Here is a 13,441-nt window from a genome sequence, read left to right on the forward strand (position 1 = left end):
AGCAATACATTTACCAGTGGGCAACTGATATGGATATACATTTTCATGAATATTGGACATTGCTTATAGGAGATAACTCTCGCTTCCTGTGTCCACCATGTGTAGAACACACCATGTAAATTTGGTGTAAATTGGATGATGTTTGTCACATAAGGCCATCTTCCTGTTGTCATTATGTCTATGACTCAATATTGACATGTAGATGTGTTCAGGCCTGGACTCTAATCAAGCAAGAGAAATCTGGAGCAGACTGGACACTCACATTTAACGCCCAAAAGCTTTTTGGGCAAAATTGATCGGCACGCCACGCCAAGGGCACTCCATGAAAACTCAAAAGCTCTGCAATTCAGCATCGCAGACATCTGTAGATGTCACCGACCAAATCTGAAGTTGCTCTGGTTAATTCTCTAAGAGGAGTTTATTAAAGTACAACGCCTGTAAATGGCTTCACTTTGCAAAAAAAATACAAAGTTGATTCAAAATGGCTGACTTCCTGTTGGGCTTAGGGTATGGCTCCAAGAGGCCTTTTTTAAGTATGGAGATGTTACCAAATTTCATACATACACGTCAAATTTAAAGTTTGGGCTTTGACTTTGATATTTTTTACTCAATTTGTTCATTTATTTCATAATGTCTTTTCTATTTTCTAATTTTTGAAGACTTTGGGGCTCCTTCTATCACTTATGTGAAATACTCTAAACCCAATTAGGATAATGTTGAGATAAGTAATACTGTAGATGCACAAGTGTGTATGGGTGTGTGTGTTGCTACCTCAGCCAGCAGGGTGGAGATGATGTGCAGTGGAGCCTGGTGGATGGACTCGTCCTGCAGTGGTGAAGTCAGAGCCATGTCCACCAGTGCTCTGATCTCCTTCAGCACCACGTCCCAGCGGCTCGGGTTGTTCAAGACCTTACGGTACTTGTAGATCTTTTTCTATAGGAAACACAATGCAATGGCACAAGATGAAAACACACACAGGAAATGTTTGTGAAGAATCACAGCTTTGTAAAGTCTATCTATCATGACACCTTCATATATATATGTGATATGGGCAGTGCTTTCAACATGACACCTGTTGATTATTGCTGGAGGAACAGTGTTGGAGTGTGGAGGAAATAAGGAAGAAACCATAGGATGCAAGTGTGAGCTCTACCGCTCTGAACTACTTCAGGCATACTTCCTTGTATAGCTGTATTTAGCTCAATGAGCACAGCCTGGCTCTGGTACTGACAGGTTTAGAGGTCTGATCCTCATAAAGGTCTAAAGAGCTATAAAATGGTGTGTCAGACGTAGAAGATCTCTAATAAAACAAAAAACTATTTTGGTATTTCAACATGATCATTCTGCAATAAACATCAATGTGTGGTAATCTCTATAAAGTCGAAAGGATAAGGAACAATAATACTGAAATACAGTACAAAAACAAGAAGGGATGGGGGGGGGGGGGTAAAAGCATGATGATTTAACTGAGCTGATGAAACAATTCAATTAATAGTTAAAGACAAACAGTAACCTTACCTTCCACTGCAGGGAGTGAAACCACTGGTCCCTTAAGTAGCTGTTAGCAGCCTGCAGCGAAACCCAACACACACACACACACACACACACACACAGAGAGAGAGACACACAAACAATTTGTTAAATGTGATCTCAGATAACAGAAAGCAGACCAACAAAGAAGGATTTCATGACATTTGCTTGTGGTAACTCAGTCAACTACATCCTGAAAGAGACAGAAAGATTTTTGCATCTGTGCAAAAGGATAAACGTTCAATTTTTGTGACAATATGAGTCAAGATTAAAAATTATCACCAGCAGCCTCATAAATGCAGCCCCCACTCTCTAGCCATGTCCGGTTTCTCACAAACACATTTTTAATTTCACTTTTAAACAGCTTCACGAGTATCTGCTGGGAAGGTTTGACATTAGTCATAAGTGAGAAGAAAAGTGCAGTTATCAGAAGCAAAGCACAAAATGTGTTGTTTAACAGCTTGACACAGGAAAAACAAATTCAACGTGCATGGCTGGACGTCCTCAAGAGAAATTCTTAAGATTAAAGCTGCACTGATGTATATTTTTATATTAACAATGGGTCATTTGACCATATGTAATGTGGAAGTGGGCGCTCGTAGTGATGAATATGTAGAGAATTGTCACCAAGTCTGCAGTTTCCCGCATCTTTATGGGGTGTTCTTGAGTCTTTCAGCTGTTTGTTTTGGTTTTACAGCTAACAACTTCAGTTGTGTTCACTCTCGCCACTTTTATCAAGCAGCTGCAGGCAGCATTTTCTCTGAAAAAAGCTATGATAAATCAACTCTGCACTACCTGTCCAGCACCAAATGGCACACTGACAAAGTTAGCACCTAGCTGGTGAACATAGTGAAGCATTTAGCAGCTACGAAGAAAGATATTTTCTCAGGTGTTGGTGGAGACCAAAACAGAAATAAAACGCAATGTTGCTCCCTGTCTGACGGATGCGTAAAGAAGTAAGTCTTTGCTAACATGTTAGCTATAACAACTTTATGAAATGATAATATGTCAGTGTTGTGTTTACAGCTTGTTCAGCTAATGCAGCGAGGAAACAAAACAGTAAGTGTAACTTTTAAAATTAAGTAATTAAGTTTACTCTGAATGCCTCTTGTAGCGCTGTATTAATCTTATACAATTACAGTAAGAAACATCCAACACCTCCTCCATTCATTCCCAGCAAAGCCTAACACATCCATATTACATGAGAGATACCTGGATGTTATGATTTTATTGGCCATTTAATTGGCACATAAAGCTATTACCTGTGCAGAGCAATCAGCAGTAAATGCACATCTGACAGTTATGTAATTGTTCTCTTATAACTTCAAACACTAATATACATCATATTATCAGGTAACCATTGACTGACAGGTTCTTCACTCTTAGGCTCAGACACAGGATCAAAAGTATTTATATCAGATCCCTTCTGGTGGCATGCTTTGCACCAACACTGACAGACTGTTTTTTATTGTGTAGTATAGTGTAAATTTCATTGGAAGCTGGCGAAAACAAATCATTATCATTACGCAATCAGTTGTCCAATCATTAATGTTAATATCATATTTGAACTTGGGACACACAAGAAGAGATTTAGACAGGGGATTAGAGGCAAGATGGAAAAAATGTTTGAAAATATTAATTGATGTCTTTTAAAAATTCACACACAGGCTTCTTTGACACCACAGTTGTAGTATATTGTAAAATAAAATGATAACAACTACAGATGGAATGAACGCTGTCTTCAAAAGAGAAATAATGCTGCCATTCTTTCCCTTCTGCTTCCTGCGTGTTTGCACTTTTTACTACCTGCCCTAATGTTTGTGAACAGTAAAAGAATTGATCGCCAGCAAAACAAAGTGTAATGACTTTAAGGTCAGACCAGTTTAGGTGCTGTGTATTTAGAGGATGAAATGGAGCATGTTAGACTTAGAAGGAACAGTGTGTTCAGAACAGTATGTACTGTTTTCAACCAGATAGCAGATACGAGATTTATTTCTATGTGCTACTGTGAAGGAATTTTAACTGTTTTGGGATAAATTTCTTAAAAGAGTCTCCTCATTCTAGTCTGCTCTAAATGTTGCTACAACTCCTGCAAACAACTCAGCAAATTGGATAATCCATATTAAATCTGAATTCCAACATTTGAGGGAAGGACCTGCACTATGATTAACTAACTGAAAATCTACAAAGTCATAAATAGCCAAGAAGAACTGACGTCAATAACCCACCATTTAAACATTAGTAATAAAGCTACTGCTGACTCTGGAGTTGATTCATAAACTGCTACGCTATGAAAACATGTTGCATTTGTTATTACTTGATTAAATGCAAAATGACGTGGAGTTTTACTGAGTACTAAAAACCCACATAATGGTAAGAGACATTTTGAATTGTTACAAGTGATGCAGCAATTCACATGGGAATCCATGATGATGACCCAGCCTACATTCATCAACCTTCATACCCACAGGAAACATACAGTGAGCCAAATGGAACAGAAACCATATTTCCTCAGTGATTTAATCATATTTAATCAGTGACTGTTGTTGTTTTTTTATGCCACCTCCTCGTACACTGTTGGAATAGCAGCAGTACAGTATGTTGTCAGATTGGGGTTTCGGTTTCCAATTTTTGGGGTGTTCAGGGTGACCTGCTATCTTGATCTCTAAACCTCAACCATCCTCAGTTTTCCATGATATTTAAATAATTTTCTAAATTTCCATGTGCTTTCTGTAGCTGGAAAACTACACCAGGTTTTCCAATTTTCCACGTCTATTGCAGGAATCTTGACTGATCTTGGCTTGTGGATAGGAACCAGTGGAGCATTTCCTCAAAGCACAAACTGAATCTGCCTGGCAGTGGCCCAAATAGCTGGCAGCAGGCATAAGCAAACACAACTGAGGAGGTGGGTATACACTGTTGACCCCCAACACCCATAATGGGTTGAACTGTGTATCAGAGGTAATTAGGCTAATGGGTAACAGTACCAAATGTGCTGGCTGAATGGCTCTGGTTAATGTGGAGATGAATTTTTCCCAGGAATTCAGAGCAGTCTCTCAGAGTTCAGCAGGTACATGGTGGAAGGTAACTGCTCTGAGTCGCAAACATTACAGCCGTGAAGCTATACAGACTAATCCAAATATTTTTTGATAATGTATTATTATCGTGCAAGATGAGTATCCACCAAATTAACCAGACATCTATTTGTGGAATGATATATTCCAACAGGGAGCAATCAGGACAAAAGTTCCCACAACAATGACAGATTTAAAATCTCAATCTAATCACGTATCACAGGCATTGGCCAAATAGTTACAGTATCTGGTCAGTTATCAGGCAGTACTCCACTTTGTCCCCAGGCATTTTATTTGTTTATACAAGTGTGTTTAGAAGTTTTCGTGGTACATGATACAATGTCTGCCAAAGCTTAGAGTTTAGTGAACTGATGCCCCTGAATTAATGCCAGATTACACTGGCTGATTCAGGCAGGAATCATGTGTTGATGTCCTTTGTACTGCTGCTGGCCCACTGCTGAGCCACAAAACAGTGTGATGAGAAACATATGCCATCAAATAGTAACTTAAACATTCATTAAGTGATATTTTTGTCTTTAAAGAGGTACTGCACACTAAAACGTGTTTTTGGAGCTGTAAATTTAATTATATGACTGTACTGTGATGAAACACATCGATGCTGGTGCTAATATTGACATTGACACCAAATTTATAAAAATTGGCAGCTATAATATGTAACTATTCCACATTAAAATGTCTAAAAACAATTAGACCTATGTTATACGTTTTGTTGAGTTATGTACTTACATTATCCCAAATGTTTCCAACAGTTTTCAAACCCAGAGAAATCCATTCTTTTAATCAAGGTAACAGTCCATTTCATTTGGTCACCTGTCAATGGCGTCATACCTCTCTACAAAAGAGTATACGCACATAAGACGCATGCTTCAGCATTGTGATTGGCTGCCACAACGGTATCTACCAAAGACTATATGTATACAAGATAATACGTCAGCATTGTGGTTGCCAGCCAGAAACTGTCATAAATTGACTTTATTCAGTTTTAAGCCACATGTTTACAATAAATGCTTTAGATTTTGGTTGTTTTTAACTGGATGAAGGATTTTAGTCATCGAACGTCTGGATCTTAAGTTATCAGAGAAACAAGCTGAGCAAACGTTAGCAGCAGATCAGCTAGCAGCCCCTCCCAGACATCCTGTGCCCACTGAACAGTGCCAGAGAAACACTGGATTTTCTTACATGAAACTGCTTTATTCAGTGTTTTTACTGGCTTTAATCCCCGTGTACATTTGTTTTGGAGAGGAGGTGACCTCTGTGGACAATTCGGCTCCCGAAACAAACTGAGCAAACATTAGCAGCAGCAAGGCTAGCAGCCCCTCCTGGACGTCCTGTGTCCGCTGAACGGCGTCGGAGAAATCAGCTGGTAAAATCTTAGTTTTAAAACGTTAAATCGCAGTGTAACACTGGAGCTCTGCCGAAACTGTCTGAAACTGCAGTTACACTTTAACAATGAATGACTCTGTGTAATGTGAAAGGATCACTCATAGTGCCAAGTTGGTGTTGGAGGTGGTGAAGTTGGTGGAGACAAAAGCAGAGTTAAGAGGAGTTTGAATGTTGGACTTATATTAATCAAGGGGACATAAACACAACTCAACTGGGATTGTATGTTGCTCTGTGCCTGCCAGATCTGTACATAGGCAATATTCTTTGCTGGCTTTATAAGCCAGTGTACTTCAGAGCACAAAGGACGATGGAAAAGTGTACATCATGCTGAAGACACAGATGTGCTTAATTAATTCTAGTTTGCTGTGTTTTTTCTCATTTTTTTGTAATGACAAGACAGCATTTACGTAAATAAAGGCTTCTAAAAATGTTCTAAATGTCTGAGTCATGGAATTGTACTGTTCTTTTTGTTGGAATGTCTAAATTGTAAATACATAATCAGTAGGGATGGATATCACTTGAAAAATTCCAATATGTGTGCCAATAAAAACGGAGTTTAGTTTGGATATCAAAACTGATGTATTCCTATTCTGGGTAAATGGTAAACCTTTTTTAAATCAACATATTTTTCTTAGCTATTAAGGAGCTTATGATTAAAATCAGGAAATATCTGATTCAAACAATACTAAGAAATTTTGGTACTTGATAGTTTTTGGATAACCAGTGCTACAAGCATAATTCTACTGATAGTCCAAAAGTAATATGTTACCCTGTTAATAAATCAAACTGCATTACATTCATCCCATTAATGTTGGACCACATTGATTTAACTGACTGGAGAAATGACTTTTCAAAAACTTGTCAAAACCTTGTTTGTAGCAATTACCTGTGGAAACATCTGTCTTAGCTACCTAGCTGGATCACAAAAATATTAAGGTAGTTTACAGTTTTGTTTTATTTGTTTCAAGCATGCTAGTCCAACCTGTATGAACAGCTGTCTGGATGTGTCCTATGATATTTTGAACAGTAAAATGATCTGCTTGTTAGGTATGTAGCCACTGGCTCATTTTTAAGCTGGCTGCAGACATGTGCATTACCTGCAGCAGGACAGTGCCACCAGGGAAGCTGAGCTGGACACAGTACTTTGGAGCATTGTCCCATGAAAGGAGCTGCAGGTCCTCTATGGAGCTGTAAGACAATGACGTCTCCATGTAACCAGTGGGCTGGAGAGGAGAGAGAAAGCAAGAGGATATTAGTCTGTCACTGTCTAACATTTACAGTACATACTGTATATTTAAACAGAGCTGGAGGAGAAAATGGCATTTATTTTTACTGGCAGTCAGCTGGAAAGACAAAAAGAAACATATCCTGAGCTAACCTGCCCTGGGTAAACACACAGTCAAACAAAACCTCCAAATACAGCAGGACGGCAAACGCTGTTATACAGTAGAAAGAGTTGTCTTTATCAGATGTGGTGACATTTGATATAGTTTCAAGTGAATAGTCATTGAATGCTGAAACAAAGTGGAAAATCAATTTAGCAAAAGCCATTAATCACACAAATACACAAACATCACCTAGGAAGACATTGTTCATGTAGCTTTGAGCAAACACACACGCTCACACACACACACACACAGAGAAAGCTCAGTTCGGTGTGATGGAAGAGCTCAGATCCCAGCCTCACCATTGTGAGAGCTGGAAGCAGATGCAACTGAGTAACAGGCCACAACCTGTTTGCTAGTCTCAAAATGATTACAGAAACGCTGACAAATTACCACAAGTTTCCGGACTCAGGAACAGAAGAGTCTTTAGAGAGAAGAAGGAGGGGGGGGGGGGGGGGGGGGCTGGGTGGGTGGGGGGGGGGGGGGGGAAGGGAGAGAAAAAAAAAGAATCTAAACAGATAAAAATAACGAGGCCAAATGAAAGCCACAAGGAAACTGAGCCTGAGCTTGTATATCTACTAACCCCGGGGAGAAGTTTCAAGAGAAATGTTTAATGCCACAGTGTTGCTATAATAAGACATGTGTCTGTCAGAAATGCAGAAATTGCAGTAAATGAATCACCAGTTGATTTCCCAGACATTAGCGTCACTGCATGACTTAGTACCAATTATTGTTGATGGGAGACTAACTGTATATCCACACAAATGGGCCCTGCAGACGTCATCTGGAGTGGCTTTAGCTGCACCCTAATTAGGCAGCAATGTTTTCTGGCATTTATCAGCATTTTTTTTTTTTTTTTTACTTTTTATTTTTGCTGAGGCTAATGTTTTCTCTCTGTTAGAGTTTTTATTGAAAAGAAAAGAAATTCTCTCGGCAGCTGAGTGGATATAGGAAGTATCAACTGGATGTGGCCATCAAATTCTGACAGGCCACAGTAACATAATAAACATGATAATAATCAAAGTAGAACAAAGAGTTGAATTCTTTGTATTAAAATAAAGTATTTCAGGCAATCTTTGAATCTGTCTGTCATTCTTGTTTTCCATTCTATGTTATCATCAGATAAACATAAGATTTTCCAGTGTGATTCATAATTCTCAGTAGAGTGTGACACCATGTTTAGACAACAACAACAGATAAAGACGACAGCAAAGATAAAAAAAGTTTAGTCAATATCCTATCAGTAATCTCCAAGACAGCTCATTTAAAACAGCCAAAGTACATGATGGAAAAAAGTATTTAAAATGTAAAACAAAGTGTTGTTGCTGACGTCATGTGCGTAATGAAACGCTTGATTCAGAGTGAAACTGGAAAGGAATATCAAAGAGGAACCTCAGCAGACTGCGTTAACTTTTTGATTGTCACAGTTTTTAAATGTAATATACATCTTCAATATTAAAAAGAGTGTCCTGTCTTTACTATTAAATCAGTTATTATATCTCTTTGCTGTTTAAAGGCATAGTTTGACATGTTAGGAAATACGCTTATTTGTTTTCTTGCTGAGGGTTAGGGGGGGAAGACCGTTAGCTTAGACGTTAGCTTAGCTTAGCATAAAGACTGGAAGCAGGGGGAAACAGCTAGCTGGTTTTGCTCTGTTTTTTTTTGCTCTGTCAGCTCTAAAAAAGATATATAAAGATTGAAAGTTGTGATTGTGATGTGTTGTGCTGTAACAGTTTCTTGGTTACAAGCGGCCAGGCGCAGACAGTTTATAGATATATGTGATGACATAATGTAAATTTGGCAGCGTCAGAGAGTAAAGGTTATATATAGGAGATGATCTGGTTAATTGGGGTGTTGTTGACCAGAGAACTAGCTTATGTTTGTGTGTGTATGTGCATGGAGCAGGGCGGTACATGCTATATCAGAAGGAGAGGGAAAGTCTTCCATTGTTAAAAATATTTTATCGATTTTGCAGTAGACTTTGTCATTAAAGGCCTCAGTATGTTTCAAACTAAATGCTTGTCAGATCGCTAACAGTATTTGAACCCCTTTTCAGGATAGCCAATCAGAGGGGCTGTGTTCAAAATGTTTTGTAACTTGCTGAAACAGACGATCCGACAATCTCATAACTACCTCTGTCACTTTTCATTCACGGCCCAACACCATGAATGCCTTCAAGGAAAGATTGTCTGAAAGTGTGCACTGTTATCCCCGTTTGTGCAATTAATTATGTTGAGTATAGAAAGAAATACAAAGAAAAACTCTTCAAGAGAGATCTGGGAGGGAGTGTGATACAGCCAGGAGGAGGCTATGATGGTTTTTTGCCACGCCTTCGAGTGTGGTCATTCACAACAGGTTGGATGACACATCATATAAACACAAAGCCATCATCTGTAGCTGTTTATTTTACCAAAACATCTGTATGTGAAATGGGAGGAGAGCCAGGTGAAATTAAAATTGGTTTAAAGTGTCTATGACAAAATATATGAAAGATGTTGAAAAAAAAACAGAATATCTGAAGAACGCTTCCATTAATGGCACGCACCTTTGAGAAGGTTCATGTAATGTCAAGTATTGGATCATGAGGTAAAAATAACACCTGTGTAACATCAGTCAAGCTGAAACAGTTTAGTAAATGAATACAACACATCCATATGTTGCAAATGCAAATCTATATCATCCATCACATCAGAGGTAGACATCCAAACAATGACTTCCATTATAATATGAATGAACTGAGATTGTCTAGCTATAGTCAGTGTCTGAGAAAAACAGGCCTCTACAGGCTGCTCTGGTATCACTCCACTGCCTCCCTGCTTCTTCTTCTTCTGCTGCTGCTGCTTTCAGACAGATAAACAGTCTGTCTCTGGCCTCCTCCAGCACACACATATATACACAGAGCCCCGGCTCCACTCAACACAAACACATCTCAGTAGTTACATGGAAGCAGCAGCGAACGCCTGCTTTCGCCCTGGCGTCCCTCTGCAGCGGAGTCGAGCAGACAGGTGGTTCTCTTTATTTGCATCCATCTCGCTCTCTATAGAGCAAACAGGCAGCTCTCTCTCTCTCTCTCTCTCTCTGCTGCTCCTCCCGCCCTGCTGAAGAACAAACATGCTATTCTTTTATTTACACCTCCCTCTTCGGCTGATAGAGCAAGCTGGCTGTTTTGTCTAACCCCCTCCATATACACACACACACACACACGCACGCACGCACATACACACACACACACACACAAAATCCCTGTTGTGAAACTGCACGCATACAGGATTTTCATTACAGACGACGTCCATGGCAAATATTGGTTCTGGGCGAGATGTCTCATTTCCTTGGAAGAGTAAACGTCTGTCTGTCTGTCCTTCTGTCTGCCAAATAGTGTTTCTGCTCAAACTGAACACACCACACAACACACACACACACACACACACACACAACACACACCACGTGTCCACACAAATAAGACGAAATGCAAAAATAAAGAGCAGAATATGAAATGGTGTGGTGAAGGAGGAGATAAACGGCGTTGTGTTTTTCAATAGGCAGAGCCAGAGCAGAATGAAGACAAACAGAAGGGGCTTCAATTTTCTGATAACCAGCCGGGGTTACCATAGATACTCCATCCTGCACAAGAGCATGCAGTGATTGCCTGCCTCCCTCTACCTTCCTCTCTTTCTTTCTTTCTCTTTCTTTCTTTCTGTTTTCCTGCTCCCAGTCCTCTCTTTTTTTCCATTCTGTCTCTTTCTGTTCTGCTTTTCATGGCGGAGGAGGGTTGGAGGAGGCTACAGCTCCTCTTGTCTCCTCTCCTCAGTGCTGTGTTGCCATAGAAACAAGGGGATGGAGATGTATGTTATGTTTTGTTTTTTTTTCTTTTTTTGTTTCCAGGGAGAAGCAGATAGAGAGTGTTGATCTGAAGATAAACCAAAGAAAGAAAGAACACATGACCTATGCACTGTATTTAAAAAAAAATGAACATTTACAAATATTAATCATGTAAGGATACACCAGCTAACATCTTTAGTTGCTGCTGGGTGAAAATCTTGACACCATCTTTTACACATCTGAGACTAGTTTCACGGTTTTGTCTAAGTGTCAGAAGATACAAACAATAACAATATATTATAAAGAATAATTACATGGTATATAATAATATACAATAATACAAATAATCCTTAATCCAAATTGAGGACCATTTACTATAAATTGTGTTGTAACACTGTACTTTGAGTCAACCTATTTAGCATTTATAAGCGGTATATAAACTTCAATAAATGTTTATAATACACTATAATGTAGTTATAAGAAGATATAAGGACATTTTGAAATGCTTATTAATGTTCAGTATACTTCTCCTATGAAGATATATGTTGTAGTATTATTACAACTGTGCTTTATTATATTGTTGGTCATTGTCTGTTTATAGTTAGTACATTAATAAACACTTATATCTGCTAGCAAAAAACAGTGTTGACAATAAGAAAAACATATAATAATAATAATAATAATAATAATAATAATAATAATAATAATAATAATAATAAAGTCTCTTATCTCTGGTGTGACATTGGAAAGCCAGAAGTCTCTGCACGTGTAAAAACGGAGTCACTGATCAACAACCCTATCAGCTCTCTGATAACGTTATGTTCATGGAGCGCTGCAGGGCAGGAAAAAAAAAAACAAACTTTCTAATTGTGCCTCTGATGATTCAAAGCAGGAAACACATCAACAGGCCAGAGAGAGAGAGAGAGAGAGAAAGAGAGAGAGAGAGAGAGAGAGAGCGGAAAGACAAAGAAAATAAGAGAAAGAGAGTGAAGCGGAAGTGAGTGAAACAGCTGACTGAGTCAGTCTGAGCTGCGGTGGAGACACCTATCAGGTGTTTAGCTTATGCCGCCTGGGTTAGTGCAGTGAAAAGGTCAAGCAGTCGTTTTACAGGTCAGCGCACTGCAGACACACCTGGAACAACAGACACAGCAGTATTAGCAATAAACACGACTTTATTTTACTGAGAACAGTTCCAAGAATTCAAAAGGTCCTTTCTCCCTCATATCCTTCTTCTTTTCCTTCTCCCTCTTTCCTTGTCCTTTACTTTCTCTTTACTCTTCTTTCACTCAACTATTTATATTCTCCTCCTTTCTTTCACCTTTACCTTTAACTCCTTGTTGCCATTCTTGCCTGTTACCTCCTCCCTTCCCTCTCTCCCTCCCTTGTTCACACCTTCCTTTATTCATCTCATACTCCACTTCTCCTTCTTTCCTCCCCTCTTCCTTCATCCTCCACCCTTCTTATTTTACTCCTTCTCTCATTTCCTTCTTTTTCTCCTCTTTTCCTTTTTTCATTCCATCTCACCTTTCATGTCTTCTCCTTTTTTTTTTAACTCATCTGTTTCATCTTGTACGTCTCTCATTCCTCCCTTTTTCATTCCTCTTTCCTTCCTTTAATCATCTTATTTTACTCCACCACTTCTTTGTTCCTCTCCCCTCCTTTTTCTCCTCTTTTCCTTCTTCTCTTCCTTCCTTGTTCCCCTCATCCTGTTTTACCTCTATTCTCTTTTTCTTCCCTTCATTCCCTATCACCTTTCATGTTTCCTTTTTCTTTACTCCGACGCTTCTTTGCTGTTTATTATAATAATAACATTACTGAAAACTCCAGCTGTGATATGTGCATGACAAGCCGTGCAGCGAACAAAGTGTGTAGAAACAAGAGGTCACATATTTAACCATCTACCGAGACACTGCGGACATTGAATGAAGCTTTGTTCACATGAAACCTCTGTGGTCTCCTGCAGACACTGTGTTCACTTGCATCACACACAGAGAAAGAAACCACAATGCTCCTGTTGAAGACAGACAGTAAGTGGATAAGAGGGCATTTGAGTGCACATTTCTTCCTGTTCCTGTCATCAAGCAAACATTATCATTTCACATCCTGTGTTCCCCCCCGGTTTCATATTTACCAATAATCACACAACAGTGACTCCAAAACAAAAGGACATTCAAGCAGTGACCCAGATTTTGAAGGGTGACCAAGGTGATATGATAGCTGCGTTTGTTA

At 39.1% G+C, this 13,441-nt stretch overlaps 1 protein-coding gene across 1 annotated transcript in view; it reads right to left on the reverse strand.

Annotated features, from left to right (window-relative positions):
- LOC121897571 (c-Maf inducing protein) overlaps positions 1–13,441 on the reverse strand; it is a 51,655-nt gene that overhangs the window by 21,683 nt on the left and 16,531 nt on the right. The window contains exons 2-4 of the mRNA XM_042412139.1: positions 7,106–7,231; positions 1,519–1,569; positions 772–933 (exon numbers count right to left, since the gene is read on the reverse strand). Coding sequence (XP_042268073.1) covers positions 772–933; positions 1,519–1,569; positions 7,106–7,231 — 339 coding nt within the window. The remainder of the gene's footprint in view (positions 1–771; positions 934–1,518; positions 1,570–7,105; positions 7,232–13,441) is intronic.

This window comes from Thunnus maccoyii, chromosome 5, assembly GCF_910596095.1.
Source record: "Thunnus maccoyii chromosome 5, fThuMac1.1, whole genome shotgun sequence".
Taxonomy (NCBI): domain Eukaryota; kingdom Metazoa; phylum Chordata; class Actinopteri; order Scombriformes; family Scombridae; genus Thunnus; species Thunnus maccoyii.